General features: G+C 38.3%; 1 protein-coding gene across 7 annotated transcripts in view; it reads right to left on the bottom strand.

The window, feature by feature from the left end:
- kcnab2a (potassium voltage-gated channel subfamily A regulatory beta subunit 2a) overlaps positions 1-25,662 on the bottom strand; it is a 241,743-nt gene that overhangs the window by 89,823 nt on the left and 126,258 nt on the right. Inside the window, exon 1 of one of the 7 annotated variants that reach the window (XM_087274280.1) lies at positions 7,719-8,497. The exons of the other annotated variants lie outside the window; for them this stretch is intronic. Within the exon in view, the coding sequence (XP_087130406.1) occupies positions 7,719-7,927 (209 nt within the window). The 5' untranslated portion in view covers positions 7,928-8,497. Of the gene's footprint in view, positions 1-7,718; positions 8,498-25,662 lie in introns of those variants that run through there. 7 annotated transcript variants of the gene reach the window in all.

The raw sequence follows: 25,662 nt of genomic DNA, 5'->3' as shown, positions 1-25,662 counted from the left end.
AAATAGAGCCATATATGACTTCTTTTTGTCTAAAAATGCGGTCTGTAATGAATATTTTAATGCAAAAATACTGTAATAAACAACTTTCTTATTTTAAAGTTGTTCAAAATGTCATCAGTAATTAACAAAATAAAACTAAAGGTAGATTTTACTCAAACTAATTACTGCAAATACAGCAAAACTAGCATTGTTTTTCACAAGTTTTTATTTTCATAGCTGTATCCAGTATCACTTGTGAAAGTAAATTGGGTTGTAAACAGATTTCATGTTGCCTTAAATCTATTTGCGTATTTTTCTTTTCATTATCATTAATATAAGTATTAATACAATTATCATTATTAAGGTTGCAGTAGTAGTAATAGTAGTAGTCATTGTAGTAGTATCGATTGTAATTGTGATTATTGAAGTATTAGGTCCTGTAGTAGTTGAGTTTGTTGGTATAAGGGTAGCAGAAGCAGTAAAGGTGTCGTTGTAGCAGTAGTAGTAGTAGTCGTTGTTGTTGGTGTTGTAGTAGTAGTCATTGTAGTAGTATCGATTGTAATTGTATTGAAGTAGTAGTTCCTGTAGAAGTTGAGTTTTTGGTATAAGGGTAGCAGAAGCAGTAAAGGTGTCGTTGTAGCAGTAGTAGTAGTAGTCGTTGTTGTTGGTGTTGTAGTAGTAGTCATTGTAGTAGTATCGATTGTAATTGTGATTATTGAAGTATTAGGTCCTGTAGTAGTTGATGTCGTTGGTATAGTGGTAGCAGAAGTAGTAAAAGTGTCGTTGTAGCAGTAGGAATCATTGTTGGTGTAGTAGTACCAGTAGTAGATGTCGTTGATGTAGATGTTGTAGAAGCAGTAATTGCAGTAGTAGTAGACGGTGTATAAGTTGTAGCAGACGCTGTAGTAGTATCAGTAGTGGTAGTCATTGTTGTGGTAGTATCAGTAGTAGTAGACATTATAGTAGTAGTAGTCGTGGTTGTGACTGTAGTAGCAGCAGTAGTAGTTGTAATATAAGTAACTTCCTGTAGTAATAGTTGGTGTAGTACTTGTGATTTATTATCATTGTCAGTTATTATTACTGTTGTCCTTTCTTTCTTTTTACTGTCATTATTACTATCATACATTACTAAGCATTGTTGTTACTCCCTAACTCTGACTGGGTTCTTTCTATCTGTTTTACTTATATCTGCGATACTTGCTTCATTTATTGACTAATATTGTTCCTTATGTATGTAATGTGACCTGTCCACCAAGTTACCTTTACATGGACACACACACACACACACACGCACACACACACTCACACACACACACACACACACACGCACACACACACACTCACACACACACGCACGCACGCACACACACACACAAAAACACACACGCGCACACACACACACACACACACACACACACACACACACACACACACACACACACACACACACACACACACACACACACACACACACCTAACAGTACCTGACTATATTGTTTTTGTTTTGTTTTTTGTTGATGTTTTTTTGTATTTGTATGATCCCAATTTATGCACCTTTTTGTTCTTTTTCATCCAAACAGATTAGTTCTAAGAGTGAAAATAAAGAGTTTGGCAGTCCATTTTTTATCACCCGCCGTAATAGGATCTTCACCACGAAATCATAGGCTCGTTTTATCTAAATCATTAATTGAATCCTGACCGGAGCCATTTAATCAGTCCACGCAGCTAAACTGAAGCCTCTCCACAGAGAGCGAGGATAAGTCAATCGACTTCAATCTACGATATGGCAGCATTCCCAATTCTACACCCAGCGGTACAATGGCTTTGTCTATCCAGAGTAATACTGCACGAGCTGGACTGGGAAAGATGCCGGTTAATTGAAAGCCCCCCCTCTGCTCTCCTCCTCTTACAATGGCCATGTCGGCTTCAATTCATCTGAGCAGAATGAGATTGTGATTGGAAGTGACTAAAGAAAATTACACAAGGTGAGACAAAGGTGCCGGTCTGCCAGAGCGAATCCTAGAAAACAGCACTGGAAGGACTTTTATCCTTTTGAGAGTTCAGAGGAAAAGCCCATCATACCGAAACGCATTTATTTTCCCAGAAATGAGGCATGAACATCCTTCACCTGTAGTCTTAGTAGCCAGAAGCTCGTTTTCTCTTCATTATATCACATTAAAAGTAGTCTGTGATGTAACTTCCTGTGCTGAAGTTTCAGAACCTTGAGTGCATTGGCCCACTTCTGCTAGCGTCGGCTGTGGGGACTTAATATGGCACATCATTGAAACTCACCCTGACAAGAGAGCAGAGCGTCCCAGGCCGTTTCTTCCTCTGGGTATTTGGGCACAGTCCTCAACCACAAACAAACAAACCCTCAAAGAAACTCGAAGACGCTGCCCACAGTGCTTCATCACGTATACATGCTCTCTCCATATGTATAAAACAACACGCTAGCTCGCTCTGAGCATCATTAGAGAAGATGTGCTCAAAGCCATGCTCTAGTTTATCCACACTGACACACACACATACACACACATCCCCTGACAGAAGAAGATCAGATGCTGACCTTGCAGTCAATATGGTGGGGGGGCTTGTTAGAGCCGGGAGGATCTTTGTGTATTGGCATAAGGAGAAATCTCTCTACGACCTCAATCTCAAGACAACAGAAGGTTGGTATCAAATAGTGCTTGCGTCTGAGAATTTAGGACAACAGAAAGAAGGACTACAAGAAAGTCAAGTCTTCATTAAAGGCACAGTTCACCAAACAATTACAGTTTACTCTCCCTAATGTGTTTACAAACCTTTATTTTTTCTGTTAAACACAACAGAATTTATTATTTTAAAATATTCATTCATTCATTTTCTTGTCGGTTTAGTCCCTTTATAAATCCGGGGTCGCCACAGTGGAATGAACCACCAACTTACCCAGCAAGTTTTTATGCAGCGGATGCCCTTCCAGCCGCAACCCATCTCTGGGAAATATCCACGCACACATTCACACACACACTCATACACTACGGACAATTTAGCCTACCCAATTCACCTGTACTGCATGTGTTTGGACTGTGGGGGAAACCAGAGCACCCGGAGGAAACCCACGCGAAGGCAGGGAGAACATGCAAACTCACAGAAACGCCAACTGAGCCGAGGCTCGAACCAGCAACCTTCTTCACTGCTTCGCCCCTATTTTAATATATATAGTGTATATTCTTTGTGTTTATTATAGGAAACTCAAACAGGTTTGGAACAAGTAGATATTGAGTAAATGATGACAGAATTAGTTTATATATATATATATATATATATATATATATATATATAATACATATTTTTCTTTTTTATCGATCACATTTTTGATTGGATTATTCCTTTAAAGCCAGAGTTAGAACAAAAAAAATCTATGCATGTGATATTAACAAACTCTTAAACCTGCAGGCTGTAGCATGCGAAATGTAGTTTTGATTGTTTTTAGTAAAGTAAGTGATATTTAAAGGGGCAGTATGTAAGTTTGACACCCAGTGGTTGAACTAGGCATTGCATGCCTGGTTTAAAACACTTGCAAGCGCAAGTTGCCAGATTGACGACATCAACAGGAGCAAGCCTGACTATCGAGCCTAAAGGCTGATTTAAGTCATGTGTTCTAAATAAAAGCAATGGCACACGATAGAAGGAATATGTCCTAAAATTGTCCTAATTAACACCTGAAGTTAATATTTTAGAAAGGCTTCTATTTCTCACAGGTGATAAAATGACAAAGTTTACCTCAGGCACACCTCATATGCTTCATTCAGTGTTATATGCTAATAATGTGAGTTTGAATGCCATTTTACATGACATTTATTGCCATACTGCTAAATACAGCAGCAGATAGTTCAACTCAGATCTTGAAAATAAAAGAAAACGTCTGAAAAGGAACTTTAGAACTGTGACTCAAAACCAACACGTCAGCGATTCAGCATCTACATTTAATAATGTTAAAGAGGTTTAATATGTATTAATTAGATTATAACCCTTATCATTTCGCTGGAGTGCAGTGAGTGCACTATTCTGTGCTGTTTGCACCAGACGAAACACAACAGAAACTTAGATACAGCCATTCAGAAATGGCTGTATTTAAATTTCTGTCATGTTTCGTCTGGTGCAATCAGTAAAATTGCTTATCACTGCAAACCTAGTAACCTGCTCAGCTAATGTTTACATTTGTAATATTTATATTATTTACTAATTAATAGCCACCTCATGTGGAACTCTTAATCTGCGTCTCAATTCGAAGGTCGCATTTTGGTCACAGTCGCTTACTTTGAGAGCATTCCTGACTGAATGAAATACACTCCTAAAAATTAAGAACCTTTAACAGCCATGGAACCTTTTCAACTCACAAAATTCATAATGTTACTGTTATATTACACAGTAACTAACTGTACTATCACTTTACATGATTTAACCTTAAAATAAATAAATAAATTACAGTAATATGTTGCATTTAGAATTTTATTGTAAAATTCAAACTTTTGTTATTTTATTCAACATATAAATGAATGTACAAGAACGTTATACGCTAGTGTGTGTGAATATATATATATATATATATATATATATATATATATATATATATATATATATATATATATATATATATATATATATATATATGTATGTTTTTTTTTTTTTTTTTTTTTTTTATATTTACAGAATTTTATTGCAGCCCCAAAAACGGTTTGATTACCAAAGTTCTTTAAAATAACTTGAAAGAAAATCATCCAGGTTTGAAACGACATTAATATTATAGTTTTTTTTTTTAGGTGCACTGCACCTTTATTTAATTTTATATGGTGGACATGGAAATATGGAGTAATTTTTAATGAACATAAAATTGTGCTTAGCCAAAACGTAATAAACTGTAACAGAAGTAATTGATTATGAAACCAAAGACTGTTAAACCCAAAATTTACATGCCTTTCATTACCTGGAGGTCACTGGTCCTGGATTGCGCGGTTTTCCACCAAGACAACCCAGGAGCTGTAATATAATAGGCTAAACTGGCATTGGGCGGGTTAAAAGAACCACAACAAAAACAGTCGTCCCGTCACGTAACACACATTTTCAAAGCAGAATATTTGACTTCAGAATTGTTGTTCAGATAAAAAAGAATTGTCAGCTTGCTAATTACTGAAATATATATATATATATATATATATATATATATATATATATATATATATATATATATATATATATATTTCATTCTATAAATATGTTTACATTTACTTTATTGATATTAAAGACTATTAAATATCAGCTGCTATAAATCAACCACAACCTATATTTCAGTGTTTCCCTACAAACTAGAATATAGGGTTCAGATTTAGAATGTTTATGAAAGATATTATTATTTTTATGAATCTTTTAAAAGTGTCTGTTTATGTTTTTGGAGCCGGGTAAAATGTTTGATGAACTAGCATTGTACAGAAAGAATTTAGAAAGCCACATGAGTTTGTAACAAAATGCAAATGAAGATTTCTATAAAATGCTAAAATGAAGGTTCAAAAGTGACACTGCATGACGTAACTCGTAACGAACGCATAAATGAATAAATGAAATTAATAAGGTCTAACTAATGCTCTTGTTCTACACGATCAAATATTAAGCCTGAAATAAATTGGAGCCTCTAACAACAAAATCACTTTGCAATCCTGATTTTAAATAGGAAGGAAAGATCACACGCCTCCATTAAGAGCTGTTATTAGGATTTTTTTTGCAGATGAACATGACAGCTGAAAGCAATCTGCCAGTGTTTCTCGCAGTCATTATGTAAATGATCAAATACTTGCAGGTTTGTTGTTAATGGATGCAGAAAATGTTACATTTCATTTTTATTTGCTTTGCAATTCATGAAACACACGAGAATGAACTTCTGATGGAAATCACACACAAACACATATTAACATTATATAACAGTATAATATATCATAACCACTTAAGAGAAAGATTAAAAGACAGATGTCAGCAGTTCTGCATATTACAAGTGCAGCAAATCTACAACTCTCGAACTGAAAAGCTGATAGCAGCGATGCAGAAATAGGAATCTAGTTTTCCAGGAGCTCAATTGGTTTAAAAGGATTGAGAAAAACAGCAGTCATTATTCACCAACAGTTAGAACTGCATCTGCAGAATGATTTCAAGAGTAATATTCAAACTGATGGCATCATGTGCAATCAAAGCACTTTGCTGAAATATATACAGACACCGGCCACACCACTGAACCTGACAGGCTCATTCAGCATTCTCACTTTAAATATGAAGCTGTCTAAATTATGTAAATACTTCTATTTATCCTTCTACCATCTTCAATTTAAAAAAAAAAAAAAAAAAAAAGTATCCTCATTTATCCTTCAGCTTAGTCCCAGATTAATTCAATTCAATTCAGCTTTATTTGTATAGCGCTTTTAGAATGTAGATTGTGTCGAAGCAGCTTCACATAAATGGTCATAGTAACTGGATCAGGGTCGTTCAGTTTTTAGTGTTTAAGTTCAGTTCAGTTCAGTTTAGCTCAGTTCAGTGTGGTTTGAAGTCATTATTGAGAGTCCAAACACTGAAGAGCAAATTCATCGATGAGTAGCTTTTCAAATCCTGAACCATGCAAGCCAGTGGCGACAGCGGAGAGGGAAAAAAAACTTCACCAATCACAGCGGAATGAACCGCCAGCTACTTTGGCATATGTTTAACAAAGCAAATGCCCTTCCAGCCAAGCCACAACCCAGCACTGTGCTGAAACAAAATAAATCCAATATAAGGTAACACTTTAGTTTCAGTTCCAATTCCCACAATAAACTACTGGCTTATTCTTAAGATATTAGTTGTTTATTAGTACACTGTCAAACATTATATGACTAATTAGTCCTGACATCATGTTTTTAGGTTATTGTAACTTATTAAACTAAGTTTAACTTAATTTTATAAGCTGTTTTAACTCAGTTTAACATAATATAAGTGTAATAGACTCATAAGTAGGCCCACCCAGAATCTGCACGTGCAGAATTCAGCAGATTTTCAGCCCATCATTAATTTTGTTTATTTACTTGAGTAAATGTGTGTAAATCTATATTTATTCAATTTTTTTTATTTAATTTCTGTAATAATGTTGACTAATGTGAAAATGTGAAATGTATTATGTACAATGCAGTTTCTTTTACTAGATATATTAAATGACAAACTTGCTGTATTTACCAAATAAAGTGAATGTAATAGGATTTGCATTTTAAACATTAAATAAAATTTGAAGATATACTATTTTTTTATTATGTTATATATTGTTTTTCCTTTTGACATAAGATTATTTTGCTTACACAATTGGCAGATTATTTTGCTTGTTTTAAGAAAAACTCACTTAATTTTGGCATATTATTGCTAAAAAACGAGGCAATATGTTTTGCATGTCTAGAAAATTGTTCTTGATTTAAGAATTGTGAGATATTTGGACTGGAAACAAGACAAAAAATTTAAGTAAGAAAAGCATTTTTTGCAGTGTATGCAATACCTAAACCCAATTACTACCTTGCTAACTATTAACAAGCAACAAATTAATACTTTATCAAGCTGAAATTCTTAATTAATGTTTTATTAATAGCACAAATTGTACCATAAAATAAATTGTGACCCACTTGAATTGGTTTGTACTACTAAAAGTAAAATATGTCTCAATAGTGGACATTATCCAGCAGGACTCTTGTTTCTCCTACCTATACTTCATGCCAGTTCTCATGCTCTGGTCGCTGGATGAAGGCACGCTCTGGACCGACAGCTGCCCCAGACTCCTGGCCACCATAGCCACAGCTTTGAACTTGCTCCGGGTACCAGTGTTGGGACTGTTAGCATTTTGCCGATTCAGCCTATCATCTGTGCTTCGGCTCATAGACCGATGGTCCGTGCAAACAAAAGAGACCTGCATCCTTTCCCAGAGGATGCACAATTAAGAAAACTCGGTGAAAAACAAACCACAAGAAGAAGAAGAAGAAGTCAGCCAGCTCAAGATCCACTTGAAAGCAAACTTAAAAGTTCCTTTGGTCTGCAAGGCGGCAGAAACACCTAACTGAAGCCCGACTCGCTCAACTAAGACCTGATAAAGAAGTCTTGAGCGAATCCCATTTCAGTGCTTCCCCGACCGGCACATGAACTTCACAGCTCGATTACCACAAAGCCTTCTGCTCAAGACCACCTGCACGACTCCCATATCACATACAGTACAGTCTCGCTGAAGAGGTTTCCTCTAAACAAGCCAGATGCTGCTTTTTTCTTGCAATTAAATCCGTGATTAAGGACACAGCATATCCAAACACACAGCTTCTTTTGTAGACTCAGCTCAGTGCTGCAGATCACTTGATGAAATGGCCAAGCAGACTTTAAATAAGAGGCAACAAATTGATGCATCAATGGATAAGACGTCTTCTCATGTCTCCCTCTGTGTATCTGAGACACCTAACATGCACTGCGCTCCTCCTCCTCCTCCTCAGCGGAGAATAAACTTACAAGAGCATTCAGAGCGCAAGAAGCAAAGAGGCAGAGCGTGAGGGAACGACTACGACAGGGAGGGAGGAGCAAACCCGGCTGAAAGAGAGAGTACAATGATAAACAGTGTGAACAGGAGAGAGAGATTTGCACATTTTCATTTTTGTTTCTTATTTTTGCACTTTTTTATTGCATGCAGCAAGTTTCAAATGCCTTGCACGTTTTACCTTGAGCGTTTAGTTATATCTGATGGTTATATCACAAGTAACAATAAGGTTGGTCTCATTTTTTGGTCATAAATATCCTCTAACATTTACCAATGCATTGATTTTATTTAAAGGGCACCTAGGTTACCCTTTTTTTCAGATTTAAAGGGCACCTATGGTAAAAATCTACTTTTCAAGCTATTTGGACAAACATATGTGTATATATATATATATATATATATAGTATATAGACCGTCATATTGGGGTGATATACACACACACAGTCCTTTTTTTTTTTCAATTTAACACCATAAAAACGGTGGACCATTCAGAGCGGTTTTCAGACCGGCCACAACTTTACGTAGGAGTGCGGTCCCCCCGCCCACCGAATTGATTGACAGCTGCGTGCATTACCATGTCCCGGTAGTCACGTGTATATGTCAACAAGACCAGGCAGACATACGCAAAGCAACCGGGAATAAAAGGTCTGTTCTGTTCGCTAGGATCAGCAATCATCATCAAATGTGATTAAGGGTGCTTTCACACCTACACTTTTGTTTCGGAACGTATCTCGTTTGCCCAGTTAGCGCGGTTCGATTGGCATATGTGAACAGGGCAATCGCGCTCTGTTCCGCGCCAAAGTAATCGCTCCGAGATCGCTTGAATGAGGTGGTCTTGGCTCGATTGAAACGAACCCTGGAGCGGTTCGATTGCAGTGAGAAAGAGATCCGATCGCGGATATATCACAGTGTTTAATGGATATGTAATAGGCATACGGCTATATGAAGAGAGGATTATGATTATGGCGGGAAGTTTTGTGAGTCTCCGGATGCCCGCAAACGGATGATGATCTCGCGTCTCCCTCCCGGTCCTCAAATAGGCATCGTCGTGCACCCTTCTCACCCCTCCCCACCCCGTCTCTCCTCAGACATGTCGCGCGCGTGCACCCTGTCAATCACCACCAAACCACCACCTCTCCTGACAGCTGAGCGGGACGCTGCAAAATAAACCCTGACACTCTGACCAATGTGAGGAGAGTTTACTCGCACGTGACTTGTTTTAGCTCTTTTGGTCCGATTAGAAACTTTGCAGTGTGAAAGCGAACCGCTCCAAGAGCAAAAAGCAACAATGTAACAATTGTAATCTCTGTTTCGGAACAACTGAATCGATTCACAGGTGTGAAAGCACCCTAAGAGTAAGTTTCACATGTTTAAAGTGTTTTAAAACAGTGCATGTGTGTAATTAATTACAGCGATTTACTTCAGCTTTACCTCATCAGCACAGCCGCGTGTCAGAACAATTTTAAAGGAAGACGTTTCAATCCCGGTTTGTGGAAGTTAAATCAGGTTTATTTTGTACATTAACATCACAGATATCCATACAGAAGTGGAGATTAGCCTGTAACATGTCACATTTGAGTGCAAAAACAGTGCTAAGCTAAGTGCGCTCTGTCTGTCTGCCTGCCTGTGTGTGTGTGTGTCAGCTGCAGTGTGCGTGTGTATCTCTGTGTGTGTGTGCGCACGCGCGATATTGTAACGATATTGATATTGTGTGTGACTCATCAATGCAACTTCACAACAAATACTGATTAGTAAAGTTCTTACTGTAGTATTTCTCACAAACGCTACGTGAGACCTTCTTCCTTTAAGTCTGTCTGTTGTCTGACGCAGCCGAGGGAGGAGATTAAAGCACGCGGGAAGCCAGGTAGAAACAGTAGGCGGGGAGGACTCGCCTTAAAGGCACAGTAGGACAAAACCACCCCCTGGTGGAAATAAGTATAAAACAGGATCTTGTAAAAGGTATAATGAAAAATCTGATTGGTGTTTTGAGCTGAAACTTTATATACACATTCTAGAGACGCAAAAGACTTATATTAAATCTGAAAAAAAGGGGTAACCTAGGTGCACTTTAATGCAAGTGTTTTGTGTCTCTAGATTTTGTATGTAAAGTTTCAGCTCAAAACACCCCATCAGATTTTTCATTATACCTTTTACAAGATCCTATTTTACACATTTTTCCACCAGGGGGCTGTTTTGTCGTACTGCACCTTTAAGTCTAGTCCTTCCCGTCTACCATTTCTACGTGCCTTTCTGCGTGGCTTAATCTCCTCCTTCAGCAGCGTCAGACAACAGACAGACTTAAAGGAAGAAGATCTCACGTAGCGTTTGTGAGAAATACTACAGTGAGAACTTTACCAATGAGTATTTGTTTTGCAGTTGCATTGATGAGTCACACACTATGTCGTTACAAAGTTCACGCACACACAAACACAGATACACACGCACATACACAGCGCAGGAGACATACATCTACCGGTCAGATCGGGCAAATGTTTCAAATTTGTTCTTGCCCTGTCAAAATTTTCACTGTTTCCACCAAAGAAAAAAATAAAAATTTAATAGCTATTTTTTAGGCACATATTCTAAATAATGAATAAATGAATAAAAATGTATAACTTTTAACTTTTTATTTAATGTTTACTATGTAAATCCAATTAAAACCACTTTATTTGGTAAACAAAGCAAGTCTCTCATGTAATATATCTCCAAAAAGAAAGAAAATATTACTTTACAAACTGTATTGCAAATAAATCATATGAATATTTTCATATTAGTCAATAACATCACTGTAATTAATAAAAAAAACTGAATAACTATAAAATTTAAACATATTTACACAAGTAAATAAACAGAATTGATAATGAGTAGGGCTGTGCAATTAATCGAAAATCCGATTTAGATTTAGATTTTAGCTTTTTCGATGAAAAAGCATTAATCGAGATAAACGACTATTGCATCATATACCGCCCCCTATTCCAGCTGTTCACGTTTGTTGCTCTTAAAAGCGCAAAAGACAGCGTGTTTATGTGTGTGTGCGACAAGCACACACAGCCCGAAGCATCCGGCCGGTCAGCATTCAGTCTCATTCGCACACTGAGACGAGCAGAGGAGCGCAGACATCTAAAGTCATCTTAATGTGAGCGCTTTAACGATCAAATAGGTGTCAAAACGCAGTGTTTAGTGATTATTCATAATAATCCTCATTTGTGTAATACACAAACGAGTTGAGAATCAAAAGACGAGTGAAAGAGAAACCATTAAAGAGACAGCGTGAAATATTCCTGCTGCCGCCTGTTTTTATCATTAATCAAACAAAACGAGAAAATCCCTCTCTGCTCTTGACTGAAGGATTTTTGTAGCTAAAGTGTTTTTCTTACAGTGAAGATGCTTAAAGCACAGTTTGTTTCATATTTTTATTCTATTGTATTTATTTCTCTTTCCTTTGCAAGGTGGAAAATAACTGTATGTACACTTGAAGTCAGAATTATTGGCCCTCCTGAATATTAGCAACTTTTTTCCTGCCCAATTTCTGTTTAATGGAATTTTTTTTTTTTTTTTTACTTATTTCTGAACATAATAGTTTTGATATCTCATTTCTATGACTGATTTCTTTTATCTTTGCTATGATGAAAGAAAATAATATTTGACTAGATATTTTTCAAAATACAAGCATTCAGATTAAAGTGACATTCAAAGGCTTAATTAGAGTAATTAGGCAGTTCATTGTATAACAGTAGTTTCTTCTGCAGACAATCAAAAATATATTGCTTAGGGGGGCTAATAATATTGACCTTAAAATGGGTTTCAATTATTTAAACCTGCTTTTATTCTAGCTAAAATAAAACAAATAAGCCTAGAAGAAAAATATTATAGGAAATACTGTTAAAATTCCTTGCTCTGTTAAACATCATTTGGGAAATATTTATAAAAAAAAAACAATATCTCAGGAGCGCTAATAATTTTGACTTTAACAGTAATCGTTTTAAATAATCAAGATTACAATTATGACCAAAATAATCGTGATTATGATTTTTCCCAAAATCGAGCAGCCCTAATAATAGGCTAAAAATCTGCACATGCAGATTCCGTGTGGGCCTACTTATGAGTTATTAGGCCTTCAAACTGATGACCATTAACAAGAAAATAAAGCTAGCAGAGCACTGGTGGTGAAGTTAAAAACCATTTCACCCAGTGCACGACAGGATCCTTCATACAAGCATGCAGTGCAGGGATGTGTAAAATATTCATTATGCAACTTGATCTGTCTGAATGTGTATCAAAGCCCGGGAAGGCTGGAACACATTATAGCGCGACCGCATAATCGTTATAGTTCACCTGCCTGCCTTCCTGTCAGCCCATAGAGGCACACAGGGGAATGTGTTAACCCAACTATTGCCTTCAACTCAAGACAGCTCTCGTAATATGCGCTGAAGATTCCTGCATCAGGAAACTTTCAAAAACATGGCTGCGTCGTCCAATTATGCAACTATCAGCAGAGTATGTGATGTGGTAAAGACAGGAAGCACACTCAAGCAACCAATTAGCTGTGTTCTAGAAATCAATGTGGACAGGAGCGGAATGAGGAAGCTGGGAAATAATACTGGAGGTTTAGTTGTGATTGGGAGTGGGCAGAGGATCGCAACTTTTATGGAGAAAATAATGAAGTGTATAAAAGTAAAATCTAACGTTCTGTCAGAGCTGCCAACAATAAGTGACCTGAGAAAAATTAACAACCACATACTGTAGCTGTTGCTGACCATGCATCATTATTTATACACATGCTTATTTAAAAAATTTGTCATATATATATATTGTTTCTTATTTTTGCACTTTTTTATTGCATGCAGCAAGTTTCAAATGCCTTGCACGTTTTACCTTGAGCGTTTAGTTATATCTGATGATGAGTGATATATATATATATATATATGTATATATATATATATATATATATATATACATATACATACATATATATATATATATATATATATATATATATATATATATATATATATATATATATATATATATATATATATTGTTTTTCTGATTTTTGCAGCCTGTTTGAACAGTTCATATTGTGTCATTACCTAATTTTGTGTGTGTGTGTGTGTGTGTGTATATATAAATATATATATATATATATATATATATATATATATATATATATATATATATATATATATATATATGTATATATATGTATGTATATGTGTGTGTGTGTGCATGTATGTATGTATGTGTATATATATAGAGCAAGAAGGTGACTGTCCCGGCAGGGTCAGTTGGCATTTCTGTGTGGAGTTTGCATGTTCTCCCTATGTTGGCGTGGGTTTCTGGTGCTTCAGCTTCCGTCAGAGTCCAAACACATGCGCTAGACTGTAGGTGAATTAGATAAATTAAATTGGCCGTAGTGTATGAGTGTGAATGCAAATGTGAGTGTGTATGGGTGTTTTCCAGTACTGGGTTGCGGCTGGAAAGGAATTTGCTTCCTAAAACATTTGCCAGAGTAGTTGGTGGTTCATTTCGCTGTGGCAACCCCTGATAAATAAGGCACTACGTCGAAGGAAAATGAATGAATGAATTAACAAATGTGTTTATTATTTAAATAGATGCATCTCCATTAGCAGACTACCAAACTGGTCCATCCAAGCCCACTACAACTTTTCCAGGCTCTTTACACTCAGATAATATGAAGACTTAGTTAAACTGAGACTTCTTTAGCAGTGTTCTGTATCCACGGCCCTTCATGTCTCCAGTTAAACGGTGATGGGTTGGGGCGAGCGGGCAGTGGGAGGCTCACATGCCACACTCGTTCAAACTCAGCCACCAATTCTGTCACCCGAACGCAACCCTGGACGGCGCAGAACTCGTCAAGTGGAGCGAGAGGCTTTGTCTACGTCAGATCCTCTTACCGTCAAACAACAGGGTCACCAAACTTTACTGGAGACAAATGCATCACGCAGAGGGATTTTTAAACTCTGCATGCCATTTATTTACTATAGGCCTGATGATTCAAAAAAGCCTTACATGTGTGCAAGTGGTCGGAAAGCCGATGCCAGGATCCGACACGCTTGGGAGCGTCAGGAGCTGTGATACAATACGACACGAAGCATATCAGGCCGAACAAGCCCAAAGGCCTGCTTTACTCACATTGTGTATTTGCAGATCACAGTGAAACCCACACCACTGTCACACAACCCTCCGCAGATGAGCACAACCATCTGGGAAGCGCCTCGCTATAAGTACTTGTATTTTGACCTGTATGTGTGGGTTCTAGTTGCCAAGTAACAAACGATTCATAACCATCATGCCTCGGTAAGCGCATCGATTAACCAGGCTGGATGATATCGGTTGATGATTTGGTCAAAAGTGATAGAGGCAGATCAATGCAGGCGTGTGGCATCCGCCACGCCAATCAGATGATGCAGAGAGCTGGATCAATACAAGATAGAACTGATGTATAGTGTCATTTCGCACATTTACAAGCCTATAAGTCTTCTTCCTACACTGACTGGTCACAGTCCTTGTGAATTCGAGAAGGCGGATGTGCAATCTCTATGGCAACTGAAGTTTTCATCCACACAATGTCCAAGGATGACTTTCTAGGCCCGATTCTGTGGTTATTCTCAAATTCGGTGTGTGAAAAGGCCATGAGTCTGAAATACAAACATCAGGTCTGGCTGCAGGGTTAATTTGCGGTATACAGCGGAGAAAAATAAGTAGTAAAATAAGTAGTGCAAAACACATAAGTCCTTAAGTGTTTTGAGCTGTTGACATGGAATTGAAGCAGATTTTTGGCAAAAACCCAAACAATACAAACATAAAAACAAAACAAAACAAAACCAAAAAATCTGAAAAATAAATTGTGTGTAATAACAATGAAATGACAGAGAGAGAACTTTAATTTTCTTGCCAATTTATCTTCTATGGTCATATTAAGTTTACCTCATGTTTTAAAATCCAACCCAAGCTCATTCTGGAAACGTAGCCCCGCGGAGGTTTCTGGAGACCGCGATTTACGTGGCCGGAGGTACGTAAGACCGCGTTTAGTTTTTTTCGAGAGAACGCTGCAGGGCGGTGTGGCGCCGCTCCGCCCCTCCTCTTCGCGCTCGCCGGCCGACGGCTCGCCTGCGAGTGGAGGGCTTTCCCGATGCAACCAGTTTGTCAAGAGGAGGAGGAGCCGACCGTGGGGAAGATGACCGGGATCGAGTCCGGGGAACAGCGGTTCCGGAAATCAGGTAAGACGAAAAACGGAATCCAAAAAATAAGGGCGAGAACGTGGCGGGATCCGAAAACGCGGTCGAAATCGAAGATGAGGGCTTTTGCATTTTTTTTTTCTGGACGGCTTTTGCGAACCGTCGCTCGGGTTTAGCGAAGGAGGAGGAGGAAGAGGAGGGCGGCCGAGTCGGCCAATTTGGTGGCTTTTCTCGCGAGAACGGCGCGGGCGCGCACTCCCGAGAGGCACCCGAGACGCAAAAAAGCGTACACAGCGCCCTCTTGCGGATCTACGAAAACAAAAACCGCTCGAATACGTACCTCCCGGGACGTAAATCGCGGTCCGCAGAAACGTCCGCGGGGCTACGTTTCCACAATGAGCCCGGGTTGTTAAAATCTGTTAGCCAGCACTCAATTTTGGGGATTTACACAATCCTAACTTTAAATAATAACAGTACCTGAATCCAGTAAGCTACAAACACAAACTGGGTATCATTGGAAAGAAGACAATTTGATCTTTACTGTGGTAAAAGGGGAAGTTACACGTTAAAAAATATAAAAAGTTATACATCATGAAGTCATGAGAAAAAAAATTGTTTAGCAAACTGCATGGAATCTCATCTTTTCAGTTCAGATTTGTGCCACTTTCATATGTGGTACTAAATCAGACACAGATCTGAGGTTTTGCAATGCCACCGCAGATGTCGGATTTCATGTGGCTTTTACATAATCATTGAGTGACATTCGTCATCATTCTGTGCTGCAAACATCATCTAATCAGCGGCATAGTAGAATGGCACACAGGGCAATAACTTTACAACAGAAAGGTGGTTGTTTATTAAAAAAAAAAAAAAAAACTTTGAAGGCAAAACTGGTGCTTGTTAAATAATCTGGTTAACGATTTGGGGCACGAGTTGATCGCGAAGCTAAAGAGTGCTGAGGGTGTTGCGGGTAGGAGATCCATGCGCAAAGGAGGGGGCACTTTCATTTTAAGGATGAACTTCCTCTCCAAGAGAAAAAAGGGCAGGTGCTGAAGCACCCAAACCCCCCTTCTGCATGTGCCTAATGCTTATAGCAAAGTAAAATGAAATAAAAAAAAGCAGATAAACCAACTCCGCCTTCACAGTTTTCTGGCAGCTCATTAACCCTTGATGAGTTCAACACACCGGTTTTATTTCTGTATAGCGATCGCGAACGAATCTTTTTAACTGGATCTTTTAAGTGAACCTGTTGAACTAGTTCACCAAATTGAACTGAATCATTTAAAACAACTTGCATCTCCAGTAAGCACTTATCCACAATCTAGAGATGAAATTTGAAAAGTGGTTAACCGTGTGATTCCGTGAGCCAAAAAACAGTACATGACAACCTGCTGTGAGTGAACTAAACTTGAACAACTACACTGCATGTAAACCAAGGGCTAAAATAAGAGGATCCGGTGAAAAACGTAAGTTTATTTCAAAACAGACAATCGTAATGGAATTTAAATAAGTGAATCATGCTGCAGTTGGGTTGCAAAACTTTACTGTAAGACATTTTTCAGATCATGGTGATGTTTTAACTGACTGAAGTTACTATTGCTGACTACATAATGTTGAGTCTTAACATCTGCGTTACAGATCTGAACTTCCCATCACTACTGTTTGTCTAATCTCAGAGCAGCCTTGCACACATACAGTATTTAGGGTTGCTGACTGTTGTATTTGAGTTTGAGGATGGGTATGGTATATGTAGATGATAGTGTTCTCTGAATACACGTTTATGTTTTTTATGTACTGCTGAATACTGCTGTATTCGCAGCCGGGAAATCACACGTGACGTTAGCTGCTGACTGTGAGCTGTAGTGCAGGCGCGCGCCCTACTTAATGACAGACGCGCACGCGTCTCCTTTAGTGAACAGAACCTGTTGTGAGTAACAGGTAATACAGTTGTAAATAATATTGAGTTTGGTGCACAGAGTGATTGTTTAAGAGCCGGGTGCGAAGTATGAACAGCACTTAGCAGTGAAAATGAAACTGAAAGCGTGCATGTCATTTAAATAATTATTTTGCATTACAGATTTATGACTGCGGCAAGCATTTGATATGTTTTTTTTTTCGACGCGAACACACAGTTGTGCAGTGGTTTACAGTGTCAGTATAACTACTCTAGCCTATATATTGTTGATTTTACCAGTAAATGAAATGCTCTAATAATGTTGTCAATGATTGCAAGCATATATCTCAAATGTTGTCAACATCAGAATTATAAATAGTAGAATAGAATTATTTATAGAAACCAGTAGACCTAAACATAATATTATTATTGTTGTTTTACCATATGTTTGAGAAAAAACAATAATAATTGAATCGAAGGGATGTAACGGTATCAGAATTTCACGGTACGATAATATCTCGGTATGAATGGCACGGTACGGTATTTATTAAATAATTTACAGGAAAAACAAAACTAATGAAAAGATTCGAAAAAAGTGCCAAAAGTGTTTATTTACCTTAGCACTGAACATATCAATGACATACAAATTAGCCATCTATCTGTAAGTTTCGATACAGGTACTTCAATTTTTCAATTTTAAAAACAAAAAACTATTAAACTATATAAAAAAATAAAGTTTAAATTTAGTATTGTTGAAAACTCATCACATCAACATTTAATCACTCACATAGAGATGGGTTTTTTAAGGAAAATGATCATATAACTATAATCTGGTAAAAGCTGGTATCTCTGGGCATGTCCCCTGCAACAGAAAATAACCCTCTCATTTGGGACTGAGGTTTCTGGGACAGCGAGATATGATTTAGCCAAGGTTGACAGCAGTGGGTAACGCTGTGCATTGTCTTTCCACCACTTGAGAGGACAAGCCATGAGTGAAATAGAGGTCTCTTTGCGGTACAAGTCAATGTCTGCATCAATCTAACAAGTGTGCTGTGTTCTGCAGTCCCCATGACTGTTTTTAGTCGTATTCCCGACTTATATTTCACCACAGTCTGGCAGTGCCTGCATACCGTTTTTTTCGTTGTCTGTCACCTTTTCTCCTTTTTCGTATCTTTTTAGAAAGAAACCGAAATGCTTCCACACATCCGATTTAAAACCCGCTTTAGGTTCGATCATTTCCAGCTCTTTTTCATCCCCGCTTCAAGCAGCACACTCCATTTCCACATTACTGGATCTGTAGTGACAACAGACCGCAAAGGATGACGGCCACGCCTAGGCTGATGGGAATTGTAGTTCCCGCTACCTCCCGTTCGCTTCATTCGCCTTAGCAAACTTTTCTCAGAAATATAGCTTTACTGAGTCATGCGCCTACGGTAATATTGAAAAAAAATTACTATTGCGGTATGACGGTATTTACAATATGGTTACATCCCTATTGAATCGTGATCTTTATTTTAACCAAAAAAAAAAAAACTCGATTCTCATTTAAGCCAGAATCGTGCAGCGCATATAAAAATAGGTGGATGGAAACATAGCTACTGAAGCTGTCTCTATTGTAGTAATGAACACAGATTAGGAGCCACAGCATCCTGGCAAAAGCATTCATGCAATCATACAGGCCAATCAGTATCAGTGCAGATTCACTGTAAAAGAACACCAAGACATCAAACATGAAATAAATGTTGTGAAGATGAACCGATAATGACATTGAAGGTTTTTCCATCGCCCCTGTCGGCTAAACAGTCTCCCGTGGATCGCTGAATGGCAGAAAACAAATTGCTTTCTGATTGGGGCCAAACCGAAACAGCTGAGCAAAAATAAATAAATAAATAAAAATCAAGAAAAAACTCAAAAATAAAAAGCTCAAGATGCGCATGCTGAAATCAAAGATGTTGGCGGCATTTTGTTGAACGTGCCGGTAATTGGATGCTTTGGTGTGACACTGAAGAATTCCCTGATGGAGTTTTCCAATATCCCACACACACCTGATTCTCCACAGAGACCTGGAGATGAAGGTTTGCCAGTTGTTGGCAAGCAGTCCCGCATATCAAAACACACTAACGAACACACACGCTGACTCTTGTGAACTGAAAACGCCATTATGCAAATCATGCTAATCACGTTTAACTAACAGCTGCTACACACACACAGCTGTGCAGCTGACAGAGAGAACGCAGCAAAGCGGAAAATACGAGCTACGAAAGAACACAGAGCAACAATAAGGCTCGCAACCAGTGTGTGGTTTCAGGACAGATAAGAGAAGACCAGACTTAGAAACACTAATGTTTATATTTATATATTGAACAGTGTCGAGTCTGCTTAAGTCACCAGGGTAAACTTATCAAACTGCTAACAGATAATGCTTCGTATAAACTCTAAAAATAATATGCATTACTTTAATCATTATTACACAGTTGAAGTCAGAATTATTAGCCCCTAGGGTTGGGCGATGTTGACCAATTTGGCATCTTACAATGTCTAATGTGTAACATCACGATGGAACATGCCAGGGGTTTTCAAAGTGTGAGGCGCGCCTCCCCTGGGGGGGCGCCAGAGCATGTCAGGGGAGGCGCGGGAAAAAATATAATATAATAAAAATATAATTATTAAGTTTCATTATTATATGTATTTTTTATTATATTTAAACGTTTTAATTAAACAAAGCAAAAAAATAATACGTCAAATATAAGAAAAAATTTTTACCCAGAAGGCCATAGCTGTGAATTCGCTTCTGTTTGGTATATGCCTGCTAATACAATGGGTCGGTTTCTGAGACCCCCGACCCCCGCCCGATTCAAAGCTGTAATGAAGTTCACGGCCCTTTGGCCGCCGGGAAGGAGGCGGAGAACCGACGAAGTTTTAAAATGATTTATTAATAACAGTGACGGCAGCTCCTCACGGAGGCTGCCGTCTAAACCAAAACAAACTGCCGTCAAACTGAAAGCAAAAGTAAAATATGTCCGGGTCCGGTCCTCTCTCGGCTTCCTCTGTCCTCGTTCCTCCTTTTATGATCCAGAGCTCCTTCCGTGGGATCCGAGGCAGGTGCGCACCGCAGGTGAATCCACTAACGCGGTGGCCTCACTCCGTTCCCACGGCTCTCGGCCACGCCCCCTCGCCACAAAAGCCTTCAAGTTCAGGGCTTAAACCCAAAAGACGACGATATGATGATCAGTATTTGAGTTTAGGATTTACGTGGACAGGACCAGCTGATGAACCACGACCTTTATGAGTGGTTTGTCAAAATATTTTGGCTAATGACAGCATGAGACCTGCAAAACTTCGACTGTTTCGACTGGGATGGACAGTTCTTGGATCTGTTCTGTTCATATTGAACCATCATTCTAGTTTTAAAAACGTTATATTAAAAAACTTGTTATTACTCTGTAAATAATTGCACTTTCATGCAAATGATGATAAAAGTGAGTTAACAGTCTGACATCTGTCTGTGTCTTTATATACTATATATATATATATATGTGTGTGTGTTTGTGTGCGTGTGCGTGTGTGTGTGTGTGTGTGCGTGCGTGCGTGTTTGGGAGGAGGGGGGCGCCAATGGATAAGTTGTGTCAAAAGGGAGGCCCACTGTCTTAGACTTTGAAAAACCCTGGACTATGCCATTGTCGTTGTAGGCGGGGGTCGGGGTCGTTGTTAAATATCAATTAATTCATAATGAATTAATTAATTGTAGTCAACGAATTTCACTACCTGACCCACACGGACCCACATTTGCTTTACCCAAAACCAAACCGTGAATAAATAAAGTTACAAACAAATTACCCCGTCAATCACTTTTTTTCGCAGGACTCTGGCATGAATAGGCAGTGATCTCTGTCGTTATAATGGCTTTTCCCACAGCTGGTTGGGGTTCACTGTAGTGTATAAATTTTCATGATTTTCACTGCAAATTTCTCGCTGCATGTGTGGATTTAGGAGACATTTATGCAGAATGCATCTTCACACCTAAAAACGCCAAACAGGAACAGATTAGAACAGTTGTTATGTGAACTTGCTGAAGTAAAAAAGCCTGCAATGCTTGCCCGCCTTTGTGCTCTTCTTATTGGCCCACTGCTCTAGAACTGAACGCGAATGATTGGTTAATATCTGCCATCAATCACTCAGTCACTGCCTTCAGATGAAAGGAGTTACAACCGCTAAAATGTGAAGCGCTGAAGATGAGAGAATGAAAATAACACTGATAGTGACGGATTTTGTTTTGAAAACCACCTACAGTTACTAATAATGGCTCATCTTATTAGTGATCATGTGCTGAATGTTAAACCATTTACACTTTTCCAAGAGTGGATAAAAGACTTCCAGTGGATTTAAGTCCACTATAAAAATAACTAAAGCCATTCACTGCAAAGTCTGTGGGATGGGGTTTGCAGGTAACAGCGTTTGCCACTAAATCTACACATTTTAAGCGTGAGAGGTGCTGCATAATCCTTCATTTAATCCTCATGATGCTGTCAGCCATGCAAGCGGCAGCTTTTATTATGTCAAATTAAACACAGCTCATGAAAAGACTGTCTTTGCTTTTAAGATGTCATGCAAATAACAAGTTATTTATCAATGTAAATGTGGGGCTGGGCGATGGATTGCGATGCCGACTCAGCATCGTGAAGTTTGTCAGCCATTGGCGATGGACGATGGCATCGTCTATTGGCCCAGCTCTATTAGCCCCCCTTTTTTTCTTTTTTAAAATATTTTCAAAATGATGTTTAACAGAGCAAGTAAATGTTAACAGTATATCCCATAATATAATTTCTTCTGGAGAAAGTCTTATTTGTTTTATTTCGGCTAGAATAATAGCAGTTTTGAATTTTTTTATTAACATTTTAAGGTCAATATCATTAGATCCCTAAAGCAATATTTGTTTTTCGATTGTCTGCAGAACAAACCACTGTCATACACTGACTTGCCTAATTACTAGGCCCACACAGAATTCCGCAGATTTTAGCCCATCGTTGATTCTCAGGGTTCAACGCTAAGTATTTTTTCTACTGGCCCGATTGCATTAGTAGTTCAGATTTTTACTTGCCCAGCCGAAATGTTCACCTGCCCCACCAAAAAATTAAGTTAATGGCTATTTTTAGCCAGGTTTTAAATAATGTGTAAAAATAGTTACATCATCATTATCCTGCAGGCTGCATTTTGCTCAGGGGGCTGCGAGAAAATAAATAAAAATCGCAGATCTGTGGCAAAATACTGAATAAAAAGAGTGAGGCTATGGTCAAATAAATAAATAAATGAAAAAAGTGTGACTGCTGAGAGTGCATGCAGCTAGGGACACTGGCCCACTTGGCCAAAAAAAACAGACTGGCCCACTTGGAATTCTCCCGGTCCTCCTGTTGATTTCATTTACTCATAAAACAAAAGATACTGATCCCACACGTCATAATGAATTTCCTCATCCAAATGTTTCAGTGCCAGACGCTAGAGTTTTCTTGCGGAGACTTGGGTCTATAGAGACAGACTGCAGCTGAGGTCAAACCAGGACACAGAAACATGACAACTGTCACTTCACATTCATTTCCACGTCTCCGCTTCACCAAGAAAGCACCTGATCATATGCATCTGTTGCTGTCTTCAGCTCAGTTATCCTATACATCATTTTACTAAGAAATAAGCAGCTGACAGCTCATATGGTGTAGACAGGTGTCCTTATGCTCATACTGCATTTGCAATATGCAGTGCACTGTGCATAAATAAACCTACTGCGCCACTGCGTCACCATTTTTAATTGTATAATAAATTAATAGAAATTTAAATAATTATTTATACAATTAATTTCATTTACAAGATTTAAAGTCTTTGACTTTGATGATTGTCACTTTAAAAACAAATCCTCAGGATTCAAGTTTCAAAAGAGGGCCGAGCTACAAATGCCTATGTGTCAGCATAGTGGTAGATTCAAAAACAAGGCTTGAACAATATGCTGCCAAGTTCAGTTCTAAAACTTCAGTTCTAAAACTTAAGACCGCAAGAATGAAAGACACGTAAAAGTTCAAAGATGCACTCCAATAAATGTTTTTGCTGCTTTTTAAACTGCTTATTCTTTATTAAGCTGAATCAACCCAATTCTTGAGGTTTTTGTGGGAACTTAATTGTTTTATGTTCAAATCAACTTAAATTTGTAAAAACAAGTTAACTTAATCGATTTGTGTTGAGACGAAAAGAATGAATTGTGTGGAACCCTGCACTTTTTACAGTGTTTGTTTTTGATATCAAGGATGAGCGGATGCAAGCTTGAGCATCAAAATTGCTCTAGAAGTCCCAGAAGTCATTGCAACGGAATGTAGGAGGTGGGAAGTGCAGCATTTTATACAGATTTATTTTTTAAAGTTCAGATATATCAATTATTTATCTCAGGAGTTTCCCTGAATAAGACGGTTTTTGTAAATGTTTTATATATATATATATATTTACAATTTCTGAGAGAGCTCGTCGGCCTCCATTAGCCTGCCATATTGTAGTAGACCAAAGACAGTTGACATTGACTGTCCACAAGACGGTGTCAGGACCGCAAAATTAGCCCTGGCATAGATTAAAACTGTTGTGTGTTTTCTTGAGTGCGATTAAGAAGCTGAAAAATTAAGCTTCGCGGTTTTTAAGATGGACTGGATAGAGTCAATAAGAAGCTGTGAATAAGAAGCTGGATTCAGCCTCGTCCCTCCTTATCGCAAACACAACAGCAGTCTTGTAGTGATTGCGCTGCTTTTTCGGGGTTAATTATTCTGATAGTGTGAGGGTCACTTAATGTTTGATATGCATTGTGTATAAATGTCCCCTTTAAGAGGACTTCTGTGGTTGTTTTACATTTGAGATGTAAGCACGCATGTATGGGAGCTCAGTTCAGTTCTGGCGAGCTTTGACAAGCGTGTGATGGTCGCTCTACCGCTGTATCATTCTTTTATTTCAATAATGTAACATTTTATTTTGTGATTGATGTTTGAGTGTCTTTTTCTTTTCCTTTTGCCTACTCATTGTCGTTGACTGGCATGTATGTAGTCAACAGCACTTGAGAGAAACGCATAAAGGCCAAAAGGAAGAGCGAAATAGATTCTGTCTTTCTGCCTCTGATGACATACAAAGGGAGAAGGTCAATCAAAGTGTTTCTGCAGACTGTTTTTATCAAGCGTGATTATAAAAAATAAAATTAATAATTATTTTAACATTAGAAGCTGGTTATATTCACAGATTGTTGCCACACAACTGTGTTTAGACCCCTTATAAAAGTGATTTTTGCATAATCGGCCCCCTTTAAAACAATCATTAATAAAAATGTACAAAAACATGGGTCACACTTTATTTTGGTGGGCCGTTTTTTTGTTAAGTTACTTATTCTCATGAGATTATAAGTAGACTGTTAGGTTAGTGTAAGTTGACATGTACTTGCTAAGTGTCTTATAGTCAGTTAAATGTCTGTTAAATGAGCAGCATCAGCAGATATTAAAGGGCCATGAAACCCCCTCATTTCAGCAGGGTGATTTCACACCTCTACTTTGGAAAAAGTCAGAAAAGTGGGCGTGTCCAGCTCTGTTTAGGGGGGAGTGTCGGAGGAAGAAAAGTGGGGTTGGTGTGGGAGTGTCTATTTGGGCACGCGCGAGTTTCAGAGTCAAAATACACACACACACACACACACACACACACACACACACACACACACACACACACACACACACACACACACACACACACACACACACACACACACACACACACACACACACAAACATACAGGAGAAAGTGATGGTGTTTAACCTACATGGACATCTGTAGTCGAATTATTTGCCAAATTATTAAAAGTTGGACTTTAACAGCAGTTTGGCTCTTTCATTCAGGGAATTCATTCATGCCCCTCGCGACACATGAGATATTTGATTCGAGGAGCTGCTCTAAGCGTGTATTTTTCATGCAATGTTTGATACCGCACGGCGAATGAGAGAAAAAAATCCTCCGCATTTCCCAGAAACTTAGAT

This window comes from Danio rerio, chromosome 11 (assembly GCF_052040795.2).
Source record: "Danio rerio strain M-AB ecotype USA chromosome 11, GRCz13ab, whole genome shotgun sequence".
NCBI classification, from domain to species: Eukaryota; Metazoa; Chordata; class Actinopteri; order Cypriniformes; family Danionidae; genus Danio; species Danio rerio.
Note: the sequence above shows the minus strand (reverse complement) of the source record. Positions and strands in the feature narration are given on the sequence as shown.